This window comes from Culex pipiens, chromosome 1, assembly GCF_016801865.2.
Source record: "Culex pipiens pallens isolate TS chromosome 1, TS_CPP_V2, whole genome shotgun sequence".
Classification (NCBI taxonomy): domain Eukaryota; kingdom Metazoa; phylum Arthropoda; class Insecta; order Diptera; family Culicidae; genus Culex; species Culex pipiens.
Genome location: NC_068937.1, coordinates 5,776,929 through 5,800,042, shown reverse-complemented (window position 1 = coordinate 5,800,042; position 23,114 = coordinate 5,776,929). Strand labels below are relative to the sequence as shown.

The 23,114-nt window shown below is 33.8% G+C and overlaps 2 protein-coding genes across 2 annotated transcripts in view; both read right to left on the bottom strand.

The window, feature by feature from the left end:
• Positions 1-325: 325 nt before the first annotated feature.
• On the bottom strand, positions 326-11,739 carry LOC120421081 (protein spitz-like). The gene is made up of 2 exons (XM_039584228.2): positions 11,522-11,739; positions 326-2,033 (listed from the first exon to the last, which is right to left on the bottom strand). Exons 1-2 carry the CDS (start codon positions 11,589-11,591, stop codon positions 1,333-1,335), a joined length of 771 nt encoding a protein of 256 aa, XP_039440162.1. The 5' UTR covers positions 11,592-11,739; the 3' UTR covers positions 326-1,332.
• A 749-nt stretch (positions 11,740-12,488) lies between these two features.
• The window catches only part of LOC120421080 (max-like protein X), a 56,056-nt gene continuing 45,430 nt past the window's right edge, over positions 12,489-23,114 (bottom strand). The window contains exon 4 of the mRNA XM_039584227.2: positions 12,489-12,645. Coding sequence (XP_039440161.1) covers positions 12,548-12,645 — 98 coding nt within the window. The 3' untranslated portion in view covers positions 12,489-12,547. The remainder of the gene's footprint in view (positions 12,646-23,114) is intronic.

Sequence of the window (23,114 nt, the reverse complement as noted above, 5' to 3'; positions counted from 1 at the left end):
TCAAGTGTCATTCAACGCGCACCCTTTCTGTTTCCGCGGTAAATGTGTAAAAGAGTGTGTTAAGTGTGTGTGTGTGTGTATGTGTAGGAATAATATTTAGCAACTTGCCATTGTTTTGTAATACTGATGTTTTTGTTTTTTAAGATCTACACAGAAAAGAGGGTTGGAGGAAAAAGGAAATTTAGGGGTTAAGGTTTTTTTTGTTGTTGTTTTGTTTTGAGATGAATTTATTTTTACTTTTCTCGCAAGAAAATGCTACCTAGTTGTTATAATATATTTTTTATGTATAAGTTTTGCGGGGGGTTTGGGTTTTCAAGGGTAGGGGATGTAGAAGGTTGGGATATTGCGCGCGCAAAAATATAATAAACAAAAAAAATATAAGCTTGCAACTTACAACTTATAAAAGTACTAAAACGTACTCTTTGGCTTACGTGTTGAATGTGGGTGCAAAGTGAGAATGATCTTTTTTTTTGTTTTGTTTTGTTTACTGTTTAATCATTGCATGGCTATTGTCGTTGTCGGTTGTCTCGGTTTAGTTTTTTTGTTTTGTTTGTTCGGGTGTGACTATTGTTTGTTCTACTTTTCTCAAGTAACTTTCTACGCTTTTGCTCTTACTTTACTGTTTAACAAAATGTGTGAGTGTGTGAGTGAGGGATTTTTTTGGGTGTTTTGTGTCTTAAATGGCTAGGCGGGAGGGGAAATAAAGAAAAACAAAAGCTGACGGAGAAACGCGCAAGCGTTTCCCCGGGCTTTTTAAACACTATACGGAACTTACGGAACTAGCTTTTTACACATTGGGAAATTATCATCGCGCTTGGACGCTCACGTGTTAAGGAAGGCCACTCTCACTCTCTCTCTCTCTCGCTCTAACTAAGTAACTAACTAAGAATAATTTAATAATACGTTTTCTCTCTCTCTGTTTAGCTGTTCAGCTGTGTTTTAGGTCGTCTAGTTCGGGGTCTTTTGTTGGGGGGAGGAGGAGGACGATTCCACAACGGAACAGTTCTTCTCAGCTTGCTAATCCAGCGCAAAAACTGAACCTGAACCAGAAAGGTGTGAAGTTGGCAATCGCGCGCGCGCGCGCGCCCTTTACCCTAATCTCAATTCCCATGCGCGTCCAGCATGCAAAAACAAACGAAACCAAATCTATTGCGCGCACGCGCGCACGCAAACCTGTGTCCTTCAAGGACCATGTCCCTTTCCTCCCGCGCGCCCTCTCCGGAGAGAACTCTCTACTCTCGAGTTGTCGTCGTCGTCGTCGTCATGGATTGGTGGGGGGGTCGTCGATCTATCCCAACCAGCTCGGGGATACAGATCTCGCTCGCTCTCGGACTAACTCACCACCTTTTTGCTCTTCTTCAGCAGGAGTTGCTTGCTTCCGCTAGCTGAACTCACCGCCGACGCCGCCGCCGCTCCGGCTTGGAAGCAGTGCAGGAAGTATAGCAAAACGAGCACCGCTATCAGTGCCAGAAACGCGCCGTAATAGATGCTGGCCGTCTCGATGTGGATCTTGGACTTGCGCATGCTCAGATAAGTTCCGTCCAGGTACTTGGACTCGCACCGTTCGCCCATGAACCCGTCCGCGCACTCGCACGTCGGCATCGTCGAGTTGGCGATCGTAAAGTTGTAGCACTTGCCCCCGTTCAGGCAGTAGTTCTCCTCGAACAGCAGCGAGCACTTGCCCATCCGCATCAGCTGGTCCTTGTTCGGCTGCGGAGGCTGGTTCTGCCGTTGATCCGAACTGCTGCTGCTGGTGGTACCTCCGGGGCCGGGGCCACTCCGCGGGTCCGTCACCGTCGAGGTCGGTCCGCTCCCCGTCACGATGGCCGTCTTGGTCGTGATCAGGGTGAAGGTCGCCGTCGCCGAGTCCGGCATCTGCTGCTGCTGCTGGCCGCCATCGCCGCCGTTCAGGTTCAGGTTGCCGTGACTGCCGGTCGTCGTCGTAATCTTGGCCGACGACGTCGTTATCACACCGCGAAAGTGGGACACTGGTCGGGGGCGCGATTTCGGCATGGATCTGCTTGAACAGCAGTCTAAGGGAGAGAGTGAGAAAAAAAGAAAATTAGTTTAGTCTTTGAAATTGATTTTTGTAGTCCATCCTGTAGCATCGAAGCTCGGATGGCACGTCGGCGGTTATACTGATGTCCACAGTGCCACGTGAAAAAAAAATAAAGAACTCCAAACTTCCAAACTTATTCGACTCATCCAAAATGGGTTTTCCAACATGTTGCGAATCAAAACAATACCTTCTACATTAGCATACATTCCTTCTCCAATTTTACGTGTACCTCTCTGATAGCCGCTCAACTCGGATCACTTTTGATCAGAAGATTGCTAGTCCTTCCCACAGGTCACTTATTAGGTTAGAACATGATATTTTGATGAAGATTTCGATTTCACGTGGGTGTTAAAATTTCTTTCAAAATTAAAAAAAAATATATTCAAGGATGGTATCCATAAAAAATCTGAAATTTAAATTAATTCGTGAATTTTCTGTTTTTAAAACCATAAACATTTAGCACAAAACGTGTCGCCAACAGCAAATTCGGAGCAACATTTGAAACGGGCACATAAGCATTTTGACAGCTGGAACTATTTTGGCAGTTTGATAATAAGTCATGGACTTTTTTTTCTTGAGTTCAAGTATTTAGTGCACGGGTTGATGTGAATTTTATTCACGTTGATTATTTCTTTGATCGTAGTCATTCCATTATATTCACGAAATCATGAGCATTGTTCATGATCACATGAGACATGGCTTCTGAACTATTCATATCTCAAGTATTACCTAACAATTCGAATTCGAAAATTCATGACATAGAAATGAAATACTCGCGTATTAATGTAATCACAATTGTTTTTTCCGCGTGTTAAAACTTCCAATTTCTCAAAAGTAAAAAAAAAAGGTTTCAAAGAATACGTTTGCACATTATCTTTCATCATCTAAATAATTCGTTAACCCTCCACAGCCAAATTTTTTTTTCGTAATTTTTAGCAACTTTTGTTCTACGAAAAACTTTTCTTCTCTTGTTTTATGTTTTTCTTGTTTTATTTTTTGTCTTTTAATTTGCATTTGTCTTGTTTAGTTTATGTTTGTTTTTAGTAATATTTGGCCTATTCTACCACCTGCTATCATTACATTTTGCCTATCCAAATTTTTTCATGTTTTTACAGACACTTTTTTTTTTGCTTGCTATAGAATAGCACCATTATCATTTAAATTGTAGAAAAAATGCGTAGAGGCATAGTCTAGAACACTAAAAAAATAACTGCATACTTCTTTTTACTTAAAAAATTGGAAATGTTGATAAAAAAACACAGCCAAAGTTAGCCCCTATTTTTTTTTAGTTATTGGTCACATAAAACAAGTAAAACTTTCAATACAAAAAATCTCTAAAATTTTACAGTTCTTCTTTCTAATGCTTTTTAAAATTGGTTGAAAAATGGAATTTTGGCGATTTTTTAAATCGAAGCCCGTCTAGAGAATCCCTTGGATAATTGAGTCTGGACTGTACCCCTAAATCTGTACAAGATTATTTTAAAATACTAAAAACTTTAGAAAATAAAATTAAAGGAAAAAACATTAAAAAAAAATTAATTAAAAAAAACATTTTTTCAATTATTCTATTATCTGAAGTCCCATATAAACCTTTGGATAATCGATCAAAAATTCGGATAATCGAGTCTGGACTGTATGCTAAAAATACTACTAAAAATTTAAATTATCCAAAGGTAATGCAATTTATTTCTTTTAAATATGTAGTGCAAAAAAAAATTAAGGCATTAAAAAAATTTATATTTTAAAAATATTCGTTTTTTTTATTTTGTCAGAAATTTAAAAAAAATAAAAAAATAAAGAAATCCAATCAAACTTTAACAATTTACAAACAAAAAATTATTTTGAGAACTCAGAATCGGTTTTTTGAAAAAAATATTTTTAAAACTTAAACTTTAAAAAATATTTGCAACGGCCTAACTGTATTTTGCTATATTTTTGGTTTCGAAATTACGAAAATCACGTTTGAAATTTAATTTTTTAGGTGAAAAATCAAACTTTACAGAGATAATTTTGGGATTTTCATTTGTCTTCTGGAAAGTTGTTGGGCTTGTCAATTTCGCAATTCGCAATTTTCAGTGTAAGAACGGGCCTTGACCGATCTTATGCACCAGGTTCCCGACGAACACGCACTGCCCTTACACCTACATCTCACCCTTGCTCTGAGTCAGTACGAGCAACTCGCTAGAACACGCTTTGAGTGTTCGTGCCAGGCATGCACACCTTCTTTTCCGGTTACGCATTTTAACTCGGCCGGGGGTGGTACATTACGTAGGGTTTGATGTAAGTATAAGCGCCTAACCATTTATAGTGTGCCTATCAACTTTCATTAAAGCAAAAACTGTTTTATTTTTAGTTTGAATTCAAAACTAATTGTTATTTTACTGTGTATTGTTTTCTCCTGAAATATTCCCTAATGTTAAGTCGTGTTTATCTGTTGATATTTCTTATGTCGCGGTGTTTTGTTACAATTTTTTGGACCCAAGCATGTTATTCAAAAGTTTACCAAAAGTACAATAGTAGTATTTGTGTTAACCCTTCAATCATTCCATTAATTGAATAAGGGCTCGAACCTCACTTGTTAGAAAACAATAGACAGTAAAGGAGAATATACTTTATAAAGAAGCAATAGTAAGAGAATCATAATTGTATGTTAAAAAATAAAAAGAACAAGCTTGATGTAGTAGATGTAGAAATAGGCAATAGTTTATAAATAGAGATAACAAACAAGCTTAGATTATTGCTATGATGGGCAAGATAAATAATTATTAAAATAAATAAATAAAGAAGTAAATCAACAAAGAATAGGCAAATGATAAATAGACTTGGTATTACTAGTACATTAGGGGAAGGTTTATTTTAAAGAAAACACATAGTTTGTCAAAGCAGCATTATTTGGAAAAAAAGAGTGACAAGCATTGAGAGATACGAGAATCAAGAGTTAATAAAATCAAAACCAAATGGAAAACAGAAGAATCAGTGAAGAAGTACGAATCAGTACTAAAAACATGAGATAGATGGTAGCTAAGAATGAAGAGAAGAGAAACCCCGTTGTGCGATGTTTCAGGTAAATCCACAGCAGTTGACTCAACATACTGCGAATCAAAACAATACCGTCTACAATCACAAATGACTTCCCTTTCCCACATTGTCGCGCCCCTTTCTTTTAGCCGTCTCGACTCTGACCCGCGGTGGTCAAAGGTTTACGATCCGTTTCCACAGGCCACCAGCTAGGTCATCATGAAAACCAAGCCAACGTGGAGGTAAGAAAATAGGACACTCGCAAGGAACCAGAGCTATACTGTTCTGATCAAGATAATTCGGATGATCTAACAGAACTACGGATGTAGTTAGTTACGCTCCTTCCAGGATGTTCCTTACGTGGACGTCAACCGAAGAGCACGAAACAAGGTCAGTGCCATTGCATGCTCTTAGGTATCAATCCTTGGCCTGCAAAGTTGTTGGGCTTGTCAATGTCTTAAAAAACGGAAGGAGGAGAGTAAATTTTGGCTCATTTTAGCGTAACGTACTTTATGGATAAACCAAACCTACGATCAAATTTAGAGAAAACATCGCAAACAATAAAAAAAACTGAACTCATAATTAAGTGAATTAAGTAATTAAGTGACAACTTCTTGGTCAACATCCAAAATAAAAAAAAAAATCTATAAAATTATAAATTGTGAAAAGTTTCAAAAATTTAAAAAAATTCAATAATAAGTTTTTATAAAAATCACAAAAAAATGTTAGGTGCCATCATCAGGGGTGACATTGGGTCTGGGGGTGAGGTTGGGTCACACAGCAGCATTTTTGTATGACCAAATCTTACCCCCTAGACCCAATGACCCCTGATGACGGTAGTACAAAAAAAAACATTTTAAAAATTTAAACAAATTATAAATCTTAACATTTAATAAGTAATAATCTTGAAAAAAAATTGATTAATTAAAAAAAATAAAAAAGCATTAATAATTTCATTTTTTTTTAATTTAAAAGAATCCTAAAATTAAAAAAAAAACTTCCAAAAAATCGAAGAAAAAAATTTCAGAAATTTAAAAATTGAAAAGATTTTTTAAAATGTAAAATTTTATAAATGAAAATGATTAAGTTTTTTTTAAAAATGACAAAAAAATTAAATATTTTTTTCAGAAATAACCCAAAAAGTTCAAACATTTCAAAAAAAAAATTTGAAAGAGCTCGAAATTTTGTTTTTTTTTATTTGTAAAATCTTACAAATTTTGAAAATTCACAAATCTTTAACAACTGCGGAATTTAAGCACTGTAAAGGTGTAAGTAGTAAATGTTGACAAAGTGTTAAGCAAGTGTATTTTTTAAAAACAAAGCATGAAAAAATAAAATCCTTCCATTTTTTTAATTTGTCTATTTTTTGAAACTTTAAAAATATAAAAAATTAAAAGACAAAATAGACTAAAATGTAATAGTCATTTATTAAAAGCTATGCATTATAGTTAAACAGTTTTTTTTCACGATAAATGAAACATTTCCTATTCCGAAAAAATAACCTGCCATCAGTGCACCGCCCAGTCCTGAAACAACAGGGTGAACACCTTATCGGTAAAAAGTGATCTACATTTCGGCCCGTTTTTCACCTTCCCTAAATGAGAGTCTTTTTTTCCGAGGTGTGAACAGTTGGTCGTCGGTGAAAAGTAAAAAGTGAAATAAAAAAAACACACACACATAAAAAAGCAAGCGTTCCAAGAAGATAAATGTAGGGTAATGGTTAATGATATTCAACTGGCCACACGCGTCGATTTGTTGACAAATTTTCCCCTTGTTTGAGTTTCGAGGCTTGCTCGAAAAGGGAGTGCCCTCAAACCAACCACCCGGGGGGGGATCAGGTGACCGACACACGAAGCGACGAACCCCTCCTCCTTCGGGGGCAATATGTTAATCGGATGGGATGGATATTGGTCGTGATGAGTTTTTTTATTCAGTCTTATTTGTTGGTTCGGGAAAAGGGGGAAATTGTTTAATACAATGTGCAAATGTTTTAATGATGCCCGACCTGGTGGATTGGCTTAGCTTCTTGAAGATTGATATCTAAGAAAGGAACATGTGTTATTCTTGCATTTAGTTATACACTTTGCGAAATTTATTTCTGGCAGACTTGAATTTTGACAGTTTAACGAATAATTTAGATAGTATCTCTCATCCTGGGAACAAAAACATTTCTAAAGTAAACTACTTTTATAAATTTTTCAACACCGTTAGGACATTGCAAATATTTTTCAAATGATGTTTCTACCACCCCCTCCTTAAAAATTCTGATTTGAATAATTAAAATATAGGTAAGTTTCTTTTCGTGGTTTGACCAATAAAATTTTTTGGCCCATCTTTAAAGCACATGAATATAATTTTGGAAATCTAATCTTACGACAAGTTACTCTTTTACGTACTTTTACTTTGTAGTAGATCCCATTAATTTCCATTTTCCAATTCATACGCCATGTACAATTTGCTGAAGGAGCTATTGCACTAAGCTATTGCACAGCTGTCAAAATGTGCGAGTTTGTTTGCCGTAGTCTAATACCTCCTGCAGTAAGATTTGCCCCTGTAGATTTTGCGAAATGTGATCCGTTCTCAGAATCCGCTCTGCGGTAAACACGACGAAGTGGGGCTGGCCACTTCAAGATTTAAGTAGTTCTCTCCGTTTGCATCGATCAGCAAGATTTTGTTTTGTTTTTTTTTTTTTTTGATACGCATGAAACTTTGTCATTTTATTCCCTGTGTCCGAGGAGTCATTTGGCATCCATTTTTTCCATACAAGTCTCCATACAATTTTGAAGGGCTGGTCATACAAAAAGGGTACACAGAAAAAAAAGTTGAATTTTGGAATGTTGAAAATTTGGCAGGTTGAATATTACCTCTTTTTTTTGAGTAATAATTACATAAAAAATGTGTAAAACTGTGAACCTGATGAATATTCATCAAAAACTGATGAAAATTCATCATTTTCTGGGATTAAATTAATCTTTTTTTTTTACGCAAAATCTGTTACCATTTCCTGATGAATATTACCATCATTTTTTTTCTGTGTAAGGTTTACCCTTTAAACTTCCGTTTATGTCATTCGGAAGTTTTTCTGGTCATTTTAATAAAAATAATTTTAAAATGCATGTTTTCCTGAGCAAAAATTTAATTTATGAGTTTCCCTATTTTGAAATTACTTTTATGGGGTGGTAGTTCAAGGCCTTTAGGACGACCAAGAAAATCCTCAAAACCTAATATTTGGATAATTCCTTAAATTTAGAAAAAATCTATGTTTTTAATTGGATGTTCTGAGTCCCCCTAAATGTCCAAAATGTGGGATAGAGATCTTGGAGTCTTCCGCCTTAACAACAGGGTTCTACCAAGTTCGCAATCATGGTTCATATTCAGTGATGTCCGTGGGACCCTTTGGCATCATTATGAACTGTGTGGCCAAGCATGTAGCGTTGATTTTGGTTCTGGGTCCTCCAGAGTGTCCTCAAATACAGAACCCGCTTTTAAAGATTTGGCGATCTCCGATTTTTTAAAATTAGCAAAGAAATCCTTCGCAAAAAGCGTCTTCATCGGCTCCCACTCCACAGTCCTGCTTTGGAGGACTCATAATATTGGATGTATGGGCTTACAGATATAAGCTTTTAATTACATTGCTCATAACTGATAAATTGATAATAGTTAATTTTTTTCAGTGTGGTAAAAATCTGGACTGTAAATAAGCTTACGTAAATATTAAAACGAATCAAATTAAAAAGCTGGCAAACTTATGGGAAACTGGACGAGCTTTCCGGTTAAAAAATTTCAATCCCTGAAAAATCAAGTCCGTCGTATAGAAATTGCCAAAAACCACCAAAAAACCTATTTTTTCAACATTTTTATTTTTTTAAACCGCTGTATCTTCACAAGGATTAGTCAAAGGACAATGGTCAATATGAAGACATTTATGTAAAATTGTTTGGAAAATCGATTCCCACTATCGGAAATTTTGACGTTTAGACCACTTTTCAAAAAAACAGTTTTAGTAAATGATTTTTGTATTTTTTTTTTTTTTGAGAGACATACTCCTGCGTTTTTTGTGAGTCTTTTTATAACATCTTAGACTATTTCCTCAAAAATTTTGAATGGAAAAAATTGTAATATCACCTAAAAATTTAACTTTTAAACTTAAAAATTTAAAAATCTCATAAAATTGGCCTGGATTTTTCATTCAGTGCATTTTTATCAGAAAGCCCGTCCAAGTTTCATTGAAATCGGAGAGGGTTTGGTACAACAGTACCAGAAAAATTCCAGATTTGAGCTGGAATTGCTCTTTTAAAAAACCCAGAACAAAAATTCAACTTTTTCTGCTTGTTTTTTTTTCGTTTGGAAGTTTTGAATGTTGATTAAAATGGCTTTTGTAAATTTCTTAGAGACTATCATTGGAAAGGTAGTTCGAAGACCTGTTCGATGAGTTAAACAATTGAATGATCTGGCAACCCTATTGTGACATATCATCACTTAACAGAGTTTCTTTAAGCTTTTCTAGACCATATGTTGGACATTTCGAAATTATACGGTTAAACTACACTGCTTTTGAAGATCTAGAAATTTTTACAGTATCATTTGATTTATATCAAGAGTTAATATGGCAAAATGTTTTAATTTTTTGAATAAATTAATAAAAACGTTACTTAATCCACCTTTAGGTGTTGGGTGCCTTCCTCGCATTCATAAAGTGAATACACTACACAGCCTCAAAAATGTGTATAAATAACACTTATTTTATCAAAATATCTAAGATCCGGCTTGAAAAAATTTATTAAAAACACTAAAGTACTTATAACTTTTGATAGGGTTATCAGATCTTATTTCTTTTGGGCTCGTTAAAATGATCTTTTGATTACCTATCCATGGGTCGCATGATAGATCCGGACAACTTTTTCATCAAAATATTTGAGACCCGGCGTCAAAAAGCGTATAAATGACGCTTAAGTACTCATAACTTTTGATGGGGTTGTCAAAAGTTACTTCAGTAAAGTCTGTTTAATCATGATTTTAAATAAAGTAACATAAACAAAATATCTGCCATTACCAGTTCCTGTTTATATAGCCCTGTCAACCTGTCAAACAAAAGACTACATGAACCTCGTGACGAAAAAAAAGCATCATGAAAAAAGCGTCCGCCTCAATAACAGCAGGGTGATATAGACGTTGGTGATTTCAAAAGAAGTTATGTTTGTTTTTCTCAAATAAAATTACGGAAATTATGTTTTATTGAATTTGGATGATCAAGTATTAATAAAAGCAAGGTTTTTCATCGTTTGTTATCATTAGCACATCTTATTTTGCTTTTATATTAAAATGGGAATTGAAAATGGATGCTCAACATTCAAATGCGTTTTTCTTGAAACGAATGGTTTGTACATGATGCTTTTTGAAATGTTGGCATCGATTTGTTCAGAATTTGATTCTGAGTCGATAGGCATACGTGATGGTGGGTCTACGAGGTCAAATAAAGAAGTTCATTTTTCGAGTGATGTTATAGCCTTTCCTCATTGAGGTGAGGAAGGCAAAACTAGAAATGCAAAAGATAATGATAGGAGGTGATAGAATAGGCCAAATACTATCAAAAATAAACATAAATTAAACAAGATAAATGCAAATAAAAATACAAAAAAATAATAAAACAGGAAAAACACAAAACAAAAGAAGCAAAGCTTTTCGTAGAACATAAGTTGCTCAAAATGACCTTCTGAACACGGAAAAAAATAGTAAAAGCTTAGTGTTTTTCATAAATTTCAAAATTCAATGAGTCCAGAACTTTTTCGTTGAGAGCAGACGGGAATCGAACTCAGGACCATTCGCTTCCAAAGCAAACATCGAAACCATTTAGCCACGATTGCTCCCCTCAAATAACGACCCAAAATAAGAAAAAAAAAAGTTTTTTCGTGATTGACAATTTCTTTTTTTGAATGGATTTTTTTTTTCAAGGACTCTGGATAATTGAGTCTGGACTGAAATCCAGGTTGATGTGCGTCATGCATTTGAAATGTTATTGTTGAAATTTAAATACTACAAATGAGAAAAAAATATCAATATTATGGCAACGAAATTTAGTTTTTTTTTAGTCTGAAGTATTTAATTTTGATGAAAATGACTATGGTAGACGTATTACTCTGCTGCTTGATATCGCTCCAGTCCGTCCGTGTAATTTCGTCAATTTTGACATTTTGTAACAGCAAAAAAAATGTTTTAACTATCATAGTTTTCCATAAAATTTTGTAAAATTTAGGTGAAACCGACATAACATTAAAAAGTTGCACAAAAACATATTCATATAAACCAAATTAAGAAAACTGATCACACGATTAGATTTTTCTCAAAACAGACAACAAAAATTAATTTAGTCTTTTAATAAATGATGATGTACAAAATTTACGCAAAACAAACAAACAAACAAACAGAAATAAAGAAAAAACTCACCTGTGATTAACACAACTGATGACAGCATGATGAATAGTGTTGCATAGAATTTTACTATATTCCTATTCATTGCTTATGAATGAAAGAAGGCAATCGTCTTCTTCTTCTTCGTCTGCTTCCTCGTCGTCTTCTTCTGCGTTTTTGTGGTGGTGGTGTTGTTGATGCGACGTACGTCACGTACGTCTCTCCTTCTACTGGTAGTATGTGTGTCTTCTTCTTCCTCTTCTCCTTCTTCTTCTCAACTGTGCCTGTATGTGTGTGACTGTCTTTCGTTTCGCTTTTCGCTTTGGGTTGTTTTTATTTCTTCGTTTCGGGGGAAGATTTTCACTTCTTCTGCTTCTTCTTCGAGGGGGGGAGTCTTTCTCCACGTTGTTTGAATGCCGCTTCGAACAAACACACTCACGTGCACGCACACACACGGACAGACACACACGCTAGTTTCGAAAAACTATTTTGCGTTTATTAATGCTACTGAAATTGGTTATTCACTCTTCATTCGCTGCTACTAGCTTCGTTAATAAACAGAACTATACACAATTAACTTCCCGAGATGCACTTTTTTGCTTCTTCTTCTTCCTCTTCTTCAAGCTTATTTTGGGTGGTCAGTTTTTCTTTTCTTCGTTGTTTGATTCTTCTCAGAGCTTGCCGCCGCGACAAAGAGGGATCGAGCGTGGGAGGCGCGGTTCGGTTCACCTGTCCGGTTCTTCCCGCTGGACGATCTTACCCCTGGAATCGACGGGGAATCTGCTGTTGAGGCTGCTGCTGCTGGTCCAGATGATCGACGACATTCCAACGGACGTCGGATAATCGAGGGGCAGACGACGACGACGACCAAGCAGCATTCTCACCGTGGCGGGACGGCACCCTCCGGCGAAGAAGATGATGGCGGTTCGGTCGTTCCGCGAGGACCATTTTCGAAGACCCTCTTAGCGACTACGACGTTCGAAGCCGGCAATCCTTCGGCGGGATGTCCTCGACGGTCGTCGCGACGTCACTTCCTTCCGCATGATGACGATGACGATATCTTCAGCAGCGAGTCTTCAGCAACGGGTTCATCACCGTCTGGGACCAAACCCCGAGAGAATCCAGTTCACACACAGTCGTCGTCGTCGCGGTGGTCCGGGCTAAAAGAGAGAGAGACAGAGAGAAAGAAGGGAAAAGATGAAAAAGTACGAAAATAATGATATTGTGAGGTTGACCCGCTCTGCTACAACTCTGTGTGGAGTCAATCGGTTTTCGAACACGTTCGGGCTCGGAATTGTGGGAACGGGAAGAAGGTAGAGAGCGAGAGATGAGGCAAGAATGTGCTTTGACGAGGGCGTATCGAAGGTTAGGGTTCGATTGTTTATCGCACGTACGCTGAATTAGAAACGCACAGATCTGATTTTGAAGGTAACTCTGAAACCTTCGAAGACCATAGGAATCTTTAACTGGACCACCCTAATGATCATATGAACAACACTCCCCTTTAGATTCAGTATTGTGTTGTCGTTTGAACATTTGTGCTCAAGCGCAACCGATTTCAACAAATCGTTTTTGCGGTTAACTTTACGCAGTGGGCCTGGCCTGGTACTAATGAAAAAAAAAAACAATATTTTGCAAAAATGTCGTGAAAATGTTTTCAGATGAATTATTTCAATGTTTTCAATCATTATTGTCGAACCAGCTATTTAAAAAAATCACTTTAACTTTTTACGCAGTCTGGCAACCCTGCCTATAACTGGGAGCAAATATTTTTTTAATTACGTAGTATTTCAACAAATCCCTAAATCATATGGATTTGTCATGCTCGATAGCGATAGTTCAAATTGACTTCATGAATAAGAGAAAGCCGGAAAAGAATTTCATAGTTTTTATTTATTTTGCCTAAACTTTGTATTGGCCTTTTCTTTGACCAAAGAAGCTTATTGGAACCTGTTTTTGCCCATACAAGTTTCCATACAATTTTGGCAGCAATGCGCATACAAAAGGGATCAGGAAATTACGATCAATTTGGTGTCTTCAGCAAAGTTGTAGGTACTGGTTAGGACTAAACAGAAAAAATAGTAATACAGTCCAGACTCGATTATCCGAAGGCCTTGGCAAATTTTCACTTGGGATAATTGAACAACGAAAAAAAAAATTTTTAGTTGTCTTATTTTTGATTGTTGAGCTTTAGTATGACCCCTAAACTGCCGTTCAAGCATAATTGTCCCATGTTCAAAAAAGTGCAACTGAGAAAAACGCAATTGAAATTAATTCGACCGTTTTTTGTGTTTCTACGCATAATTGTCCCGTGGGTCCCTGTTCACCCCATAAGTCCCTAATCATTCCAGTTAGCAGTTTATCACTCTTATTAGTTATCTTCTTGGTATACAACAGGTAAACAAGACACAATACTTCGTCAAACTAATGATTTAGTGAAAGAAAATACTTGGTGGGACAATTATGCGTAGAAGTACAACGATGGGACAAACAGACTTGGTGTTGTTTTCAATGAGTTTCCGAACAAAGTACTAGATTTTATGTGTTTTTCTTAAAGTATACGTTAAACTAAACTTAAAAATGTCTAAAAGTCAAAATCGTCGAAAAATGACATGGGACAATTATGCGTAGAACGGCAGTAAACTACTCTAAAGTGATTTTAAAAAAAATCCAAGATGGCGGCCAAAATGGCGATGATGGAATTTTGAAAAAAAAAACATTTTTTAATTTTACATGCAATCGACCATTAAAATTTGACTTAAATGGGATCGCAGAAATCGAATTTCATGTTTAAAGTAAGAAAAATATGAAAAAAAAGTGATCGTGATTCGATTACTCGAGGTCCCATACAAACCTTCGGATAATCGAACTTTGGATAATCGAGTCTGGACTGTAATCTCAAAAAAAAAAAAAATACTCGATTTTAAAATATATTTTTTATTACTAAAAGTTGAGTTCCCAAAACCCGTGTTTCAAGGGACCAAAAAATGCTTTTTGAGCAAAATGTTACAATTTTTTAAAATGGCGAATTTTGAAACAAAGACAAACAAAGTAAAATCTAATTTCCATTCAAAATTACTGTTTACAGATTTTTTTGAAAAATTTCACCGTTTCCAAGTTAAATTAACCTTTTTTTTCGATTTTCAAACAAAGTGCCCATAAGTGTCTGTTAAAAAAAAATCAAAAAGCAACAGAAATTTCCTGAAAGTTTCTCTAATAAAGATGGAAGATTTGTCTATTCGTTGCTGCGATACAGCCACTCAAATATGCAGAAACAATAAAATTGATTCTTTTTAAGGTGTCACCATGGATGTCACCGAAACAGCACTCAATTTTCGAATAACGATATCTCGGAACCTAATGGCCCGATTAACAATGAAATAAATAAATAAATAAACAACCATTTATGGAATTTTCTGAACCATTTGAAAAAAATATATTTTGAAAATATTAAACTTGCAACTAATTTTTCAAAAAGTTGTAATATTCAATTTTTGGACCTTTAGAAATGTTAGTCTTAATTTTAATTTTTTTAAGAGATCACAAAATTTCACGAATGATTCCTTTGTTTAACTTAGAAAATCGCAGAAAAAAACGATCTCATTATTTTTTTTATTGACAACTATGCAAAACAATATTTTTAAGAAAAACTTCAAAATTTTAATGGGAGTGGAATATTTTTTATTTTGAGTATTGTATTAATACAATAATATAATTTAAAATTCAAAATCTCTTACAAAAGTGCGTTTCTTAAAAAAAAAAAGTTTCGTAACATCACGCAGAAAAATATTTTGTAGAATCAACCTGTACGAGGTTTGATTCAACAATTTTTTTGTTGAATCTAATCAACGTCGATTTTGCGTTGAAACAAACCTTGATTTTCTCAATTCCACAAAAATCTTTTGTTGTTTTGAAAAAGTTGCTTTGGCGTTTAGCGTTGATTCAACAAAAATTATGATTTTGAAATCAACAAAACGTTTTTGCGTGATGTTTTAAATCAAAATTCAACTATAAGAAATGCTTAAGTTTTAAACTGAGATTTTTTTTATTATTTCCTGAGTTTTTTTTTTTAAAAAAGAACCAATAAACTATTGTCTTTCATATGTTTATAGGACCTAATAAAAAAAACTCAAGATTTCTTCCAATGATTGCACAAAATCTTTTTTTAAACTGGTCACCTTTGAAAATATTTTTTTATGCTGAATTGATTTCTAAATACTCACATTTAAAGCAGTGCAAACTGTTTTTTTTTAAATCCAATTATTTTTTTAAAAAACGTTCCATGAATGTAAAACATGAAAAAATAACATCGAAGGATTTAAAAAAAATAAAAAAAAAAGCTTTTTCTTCATTTGACGAGTCAAAAACTTTTGAAATTTGGCAACCCTGTCATGAAATTTCGCCCCTGAATGAATTAATGTAATGCGTCATTCATACTTGGTATGTTTCATTTAAAATAAAATCAGACAATATTTTTTTTAAATGCTCTCAAATGATGAAAAAAGATTTTTTTTCCAAGTGTAACCAAAATAATGACACATTTTCATAGCAGCTATTTTATACATTTCGAAATTAAATACCTATTAAGATTTTTTAAAGAACTTTTAGACAATAATATTTGAAAAATGTTATAAATCAAGAATTGAATAATTTGAGTAATAACAAGTTAGACTCGAAAACTGAATAAAAATCTCTGCATGGCTTGATTAATATCAGAATTTCCAATCAACATTGTAAAACAGTTAAGGGGGTATTAGACTATGACAAACAAACTCGCACTTTTTTACAGTTTGCCTGCATTTGTTTGCAGAAGTGCGAGTTAGTTTGTTTGCCATAATCGAATACCTCCTTTAAGCTAAAAATCGATTTTGGCAAAAGTCCAAACATTTACATTTTAAGAAATAATTTTGAAGGATATCAAAGATCTGGCAACTCTGCCAAAAATTAAGAGTAGCGAAGTAAAACTTTCAAAACGATCCAAAATCAAGTGTAGTTAATTTTAGAAAATAAAAAATTCAGAAAGTCTTTCTAAACATCATTGATTTATATTTTCTTCCAAAGTGTCTGAAACATTGATGATCTGGCAATTTTTTCAATATATCACCACTTTAAAGAATTTTTTTTTCTAATTTCGAGTGGGAAATTTTACAAAAAAAAAAAACCATTCTGATTACAATTTTTTCAATATTAATAGATTTTTTTCTAGTTTTATAATTCCAGAGCGAAAGAAAAAAGGTAGATTTCAAGCCAACAGAAAGAACATAGCCAACCTCGACGACGATGATGTTGGCCACACCGTAAGAAACTACAGGAAAAAAAAGGTTCCAAAGGAAGGAAGGAAACAAAGGAACGTAAGAGCCACGGTGGGTTTATTTATTTTCTTGAAAAAAAAAGTGATCTGTTACATTTTTTAAAACAATTTTTTTATAAAGTAAAACTTAATTGTGTATAAAACACAAAAAATTAAGTCTATGATATCAATGATATCATAACTGTTTTTTTTTTCTGTTTGATCCAACATTTTTCGAAGGGGGAATTGATGTAGGTAAGGGAGATTAAATAATGCATTGTTTTTCTAACCGTTTTGGGATGATCGTCAACCTTCTTCAGTTTTTAAAGTTATTGTATTTTCGTTTCGTGCTAGATTTAATTTAGTTTAATGACTATTTTATTTTTATGTAGGGGAAACACATGTAGGTACATTGAGGTTTATTTTCAATCTTTTAATTTTTACGATCAATTTAAAAGTACACCGCGTTGCAAATATGTCTGTTTTCCATCTCTTTTATGCTGGATGAGACTGTGTAAGTGCAGCAGAAAATGAAACGTGTGAACATCAACAGAGAGATGGGAAGTGAGGAGGAGAGGAAGAAAAAAGAGGCACCGACTTGGAGAAACATAAATGAAGGAAAAAGGAACGGCCAGAAAAGAAGACAATTATAGTGGATCGAAATTGGGCGCCGTGTCGGAGTTGTGTGGAGGTTTTTTCCCTCTCTCTCTCTCTCTCTTGAATTTTGCCTACGACGACTTGGTGGGTACTTGCTCTGTGCTCAAATCAACAGCAAAAACTACAAGAAGAAAGATGGATGATGGTCTCTGAGAGCAGTTTTTGGGCAATATTTTACGACCGGCCAAAAGAGGCAGCAGCAGCAGCCAAATAACAGCTAAATAATAATGCCCCTTCCCGAGACTGACCATAGATCTAAAATATATATAAAAAAAAGAAAAATGTACACGCAAAACAAACAGACTCAGAGCCGAGTCGAGTCGTCACAAATGGGATGGGAAAAAGGCGATTTTGTTGTTGTTGTTTTTCTTTTCTTTGATGATTTTATGGCTGCTGCTGGTGAGGATGATGATGATGATGGTACTTTCCAGCAACCAATGCACTTCTCTCTCTCTCTCCCTTTCGGATTTGGTGGTTGGGTATAATAATTTTGATATTCAAAACTGCCCAGCAAAGAAACGGCAAGCAAGCGAAACCCATCCCCAACCCAGCAACACGATTCATGTCGAGACGGGCAGCTGCTGCTGTTGCTCTTGGAGTTGGGTTTTCGGGTTGAAATATGGATGGTTGGTTGTTTTCGGGGGGAAAAAAACGAGCTAAAAATTATGGTGCCATCGACATGCTAGCTGCCCCCCTTCCCATTCCCATTGTGGCCGGCGAAAAGTTTGGCACAAACCCGTTGGATGGCCAAAAAGATATGATTCATGGACAGTTGCTTCGTTTTCTCAAGTTTGAAGTTCTTAAAAAAAACAAATTGAATCATTTGAAACTGAATATTGACCAAGTTCATAGCATCGCTGCTTGGGAGGCACGTCGACGAGTAAAATTGCGCAACTTTAGACCTAGCCTTCACCGAAATTAAAGAGACCCAAATTTGCATCTGCCCAACAATATGCTCGTCCAAGTATAAAGGTACAGGGCTTTTAAACACGTAAATTACACGCAGTCCGGAACAGGCACACCTTCTGGGCGACGACGGTCAACAAAAGTCGGGAAATCGATATCGAATCGATCGACACTCTTCACATTGGGTGAGTTTGAACTGAAAAATTGACATCTTGGGTCGTCGGTTGGCGTATGGTCAGAACCCTTGGAGGAAGATCGCCAAGTTAAGCGCGCAAGACTAGAAAAAGATAGTGGTGAAATTTAGCAAATATGTATATTAGCACTTGTGAATAAAAAATAATATGGTTGTTGAAGTATTTTTTCCGACCTTCTAAAATATTTGTTTTATTATTATACGACATTTCTTTATTTATTATTGCACTAAACATGACCGTCGTAGCAAAAACGCAATAATAAATTGGAGCGGTATGTCCACGGATACCCTCTTTCCCTATAAATTATGTGAAATGTGAAATCTGCTCACAGAATCCTCACTGCGGTAAACACAACGTAGTAGGGCTGGCAGCTTTTTTGTGTAATAAATTTCGAACTGTATTTGTCTGTAATTGAAGACCATTTTCCCTGACTTTAGTTTCGCTATTTTACTAAACTTGACAACACTGTTGAATGAATTGTCGCCGCCTTATGTTAGAGCTCAAAATGTGTTTTTTTTTTTCAATTTTTTATTCGAAGTTCTTAAAATTAAACATTTTAATTCAAAGTTTATCCCATAAATCTTCTACTGATACAAGAATAAATGATATTGAATGAATGTGAAGTACTTTGACCTATAAGTAAAATTGTCATTGAAGCAACTTGAAATCATTTTTTAAAAAAATACTATTTTTTAATGATTAAGAATTAAAATATCTTATAAATGTTTTTATTTGTCAAATACTGCTAATGTTCGAAAAAAATGGCAATACTCACAGGAAAAAAAATGTTTTGAAAAAACGGAAATCCTTCCAGAAATACTGCAAAAACGTGTGAACAAACTTTCAAAATTTGCAGTACTATTTTTTTATAACATTGAAGGTTAAAAATATATAGTTTTTTTCTTTCTTTTATTGAACAAACTGTATTACATTAGAAAGAAGTTAAAGTTATTTAAAAAGGTCATGAAATTAAATACTTCCATTTGACACTTTTTATCGGAAATGTTGTTAAAAAAAAATGCACAGAAATGCACATGCACATGTATCTGTGACGTGAACCGTAATGTACGACAATTTAAAGTAATATTCTCTGTAAAATCGAAATGTAGCAAATTAAAAAAGGTTTCCTTTACGCTACAAGAAATAAACAAACAAACAAACATTCTACACAGCAAAAAAAAATGAAAGGAAAAAAATGGTTTTAAAATTTTGAACTTTTATCAAAACACAAAATGGGTATGTAAATTTATGAAATTCTGTATCTTGAGGAGGAATTTTCTGATCGATTTGGTGTCTTCGTCAAAGTTGGTAGGGTTTATGATAAAGTCTTTTCAGAACAGTAGGCACACGGAAAAAATCCCGTTTTTCATTTACCTTTTTATGACTGAAAGTTGAGTTACCAAAAAACGTTTTTTTTTTATTTGCGAGATTCTTTCATAAAAAAATAAAAATGTCTGAAAATAGATATTTTTTTTATTTTAAATTTTAAAAACATACAATTGTTGAAATATTGTATGTATACTGAAAAGAAACTAATATACCCGGTTTTCAAAAATCCAGAAAGAAAATTACAGAAAATTTTCTCGGCCTTTTAACAATACTTTTTCAGAGGTGCTTCTCGATGAGAAAAATAAATAAAAAATATTAAAATATCCAAAAAATCTAAATAAAAAAAAAACAAAAATTAATGAATTTATGCCTTTAAAAATACAAAAAAAAAGAAACAAAATTAACAAAAAATACAATTCTAAAATTCTGGAATTAAATTTTCAAATTCCTTAATAGGTATCTGAAAATCTTATTTTCTAAAATATTCAAATTCTTAAAAGCTACCATTTTTGTCGCCATCTAAAATTACAAAAAAAAAAATTAGTCATATTTTAGGTTTTTGAATTTTGACAAGGACTTAGAGGCTAGGGTACGTTATCCATTAGTGGACCCCTTTCCTATAGTGGACCCTCTGAAGGGTTTTTGATGAAAAATTCAATAATATCACAATTTTAAGCGTGTTGTTGACTACAAATCTTTTATTTGGAATATTCAGCATCATTTAGAACAATGTTGACTGACATTGAATTGTCCTTTTCACCAAAATAAGTGTTTTGAGTTCGACATCTGAAATCAGCCATGGCCACTAGCATTTTCGCAACAAAACTGCATTTATATTTTATGATTAAATTAACCATCCAATCATTTTTTGACTGATTATTTAACTTTAGCAAGTCGAAGTAATGTAAGTTTAAGGATCTTTACTAAAATAAAGCGAAGAAATGCAATTTTTGAGCAAAAATTAGGGGGGTCCAATATAGGACAACGAAAATCCAAACTTTTCCAAAAGTGGACCCCTGTTAATAAAACCTTCAAAAATGATGAAAACTGTGTATTCAAGCAAAAGTTTCTCTAAAACATGCAATAAATGCTTGTTGTTATCAACCTAAACGCATATTTTTCCAATTACGAGTATAAATATAGCTGTTTTCATGTTAAAAGTACCAACAATGCTGAAGCCGTAAGAATTTATAATTAATCAAAACTATAGTTAATTGTACTTAACTGAAGCATCATAATTGCAGTTTGAAATGATATTTTGTAATAATAAATCAATAACAAAACATTTTTTCACAATAAACATGCGTGGTTTTATCAGCAACTGTAAACAATTCTATTGTTTAGTTTCGGTCAACCATTTATGTAATTAATATGGAAAAATTTGCATCAAGATTACTTTTTTCAAATTATTTTTATGTTTACAGTGGTTTTTGAAACGTTTTCTCTGATCTTTTTCGGAAATAAATGTGTTTAAATGTCTGTTAGGTTTTTTGTTGTTTAAAGCCAAATTGGTTAACAAAAAATATTTGTTTATGATGAAAAGTGAGCAAAATCCATCTTTTATTCATTATATCTATCATAAGACCTACACCATGCATCAAAACATCAAATATCGGTAAAATTTGGTATAAAAATAACAGTTTGCCTATAGTGGACCCGGGTCCACAATCGGATTATGGACCCGGGTCCACTATAGGAAAAGGGGTCCATAACAGGCAAAAAAAACTTTTTTTTCAATTGGCTATTTTTCTGCTCAAAAACAAATAACTGATGAAACAAATAGTCAAAATTGTTCAAAAGACTTCAGATTTCTTTGTTTTGTACAAAGGGTTATGAAAAAGTGCTTAAAATATTGAAAATTTGTGAAAAATGTGCTTCGGCTCTACTAGGGGGTCCACTAATGGTTAAAATACCCTAAATGTTAAAAAAAATAAAAACCTGGATTCAAGATTTTTAATTTTTAGTGGTTTATGAAATTATATTTTTTTTCATGTTTAAATTGTATAATTGTTGAATATATGATTTTTTATGTTTAGAATCTTAAAATTACTAACTGTTTAAAAAAAATCAAAACCTAGATTTAGAATTTTAAATTTAAGAGTTTTAGCAATTTTAACACTGGAACGCCCAACGCATGTCCAACTTACACGGACGCCCAAGCCTCCCAAAAAAGTTGGAACGGTAACTTCAACTCGCTGGTTCTCGGGCATTACTCAACCAATCCAGACGATTCTTGTTTCCAGGGATTTGTAAGAATGTCTAGATGATCCTAAAATTTTGCAGAACTTGATTTGAACAAATCTGTTATTTCTGCGACCGAAAACATCGTTCCAACTTTTTCAAAAAGACTGCCTCCGCGGAATTTTTGGCGATTTTTTTTTTACACGCGAAAAAAAAAGTTGGAACGATGTTTTTGATCACAAAAATTACAGATTTGATCAAATTGAGTTCTGCAAAGTTCTAGGATCATCTAGACTTCTAACAAATCACTGGAAAAAAGAATCATCTTGATTGGGTGAGTTATGCCCGAGAACCAGCGAGTTGAAGTTACCGTTCCAACTTTTTTGGAGCCTTGGGCGTTGGAATGTTAATTTACATTTTTCTTAATTGTATTGGTTTATGAAATTATAATTTAAATAGGGATTTTAAAGTTTTAAAAATTTTGATTACCATTTTTTTGTATTTTAGTGGTTTATGAAATCATAATTTTTTTAATGTTTGTAATTGTATCTTTGTTGAATATTTGTTTTTTTTTTTAATTTTGAATCATAAAATTACTAGCTGTTAAAAAAATCAAATCCTAGATTTAGAATTTTTAATTTAAGAGTTTTAAAAATTTTAATTTACATTTTTTTTAATTGTAGTGGTTTATGAAATTATAATTTAAATTATGATTTTAAAGTTTTAAAAATTTTGATTACCATGTTTTTATTGAAATTATAATTACTCTATATATTTTTTAATGTTTGTAATTGTATAATTGTTGAATATTTGTTTTTTTATATATATTTTGAATCTTAAAATTACTAACTGTTAAAAAAAATCAAATCCTAGATTCAATAATTTTAAACTCATAAGGCTGGTACAAATATTTTTAATAGTTTTTGTCTCCCCCCCCCCCCCCCCCCCTTCAAAATTGGCCCGAAAAATCAGGGGGCAAAAAAATATTTTTACAATAAACTTCAAAATTTCAATGAAAATTCAAGTGCAACCAGCTGAAATCAAATTAAAATACATTCTCCTGCGTTTAAAA

What these genes read in the sequence shown, in the direction of transcription:
- LOC120421081 (XM_039584228.2), bottom strand. Translation starts at nt 11,591, where the DNA reads ATGAATAGGAATATAGTAAAATTCTATGCAACACTATTCATCATGCTG. An exon ending in ATCAGTTGTGTTAATCACAG is followed by an intron (nt 2,034 to 11,521) that starts GTGAGTTTTTTC and finishes TCTCTCCCTTAG; the next exon opens with ACTGCTGTTCAAGCAGATCC.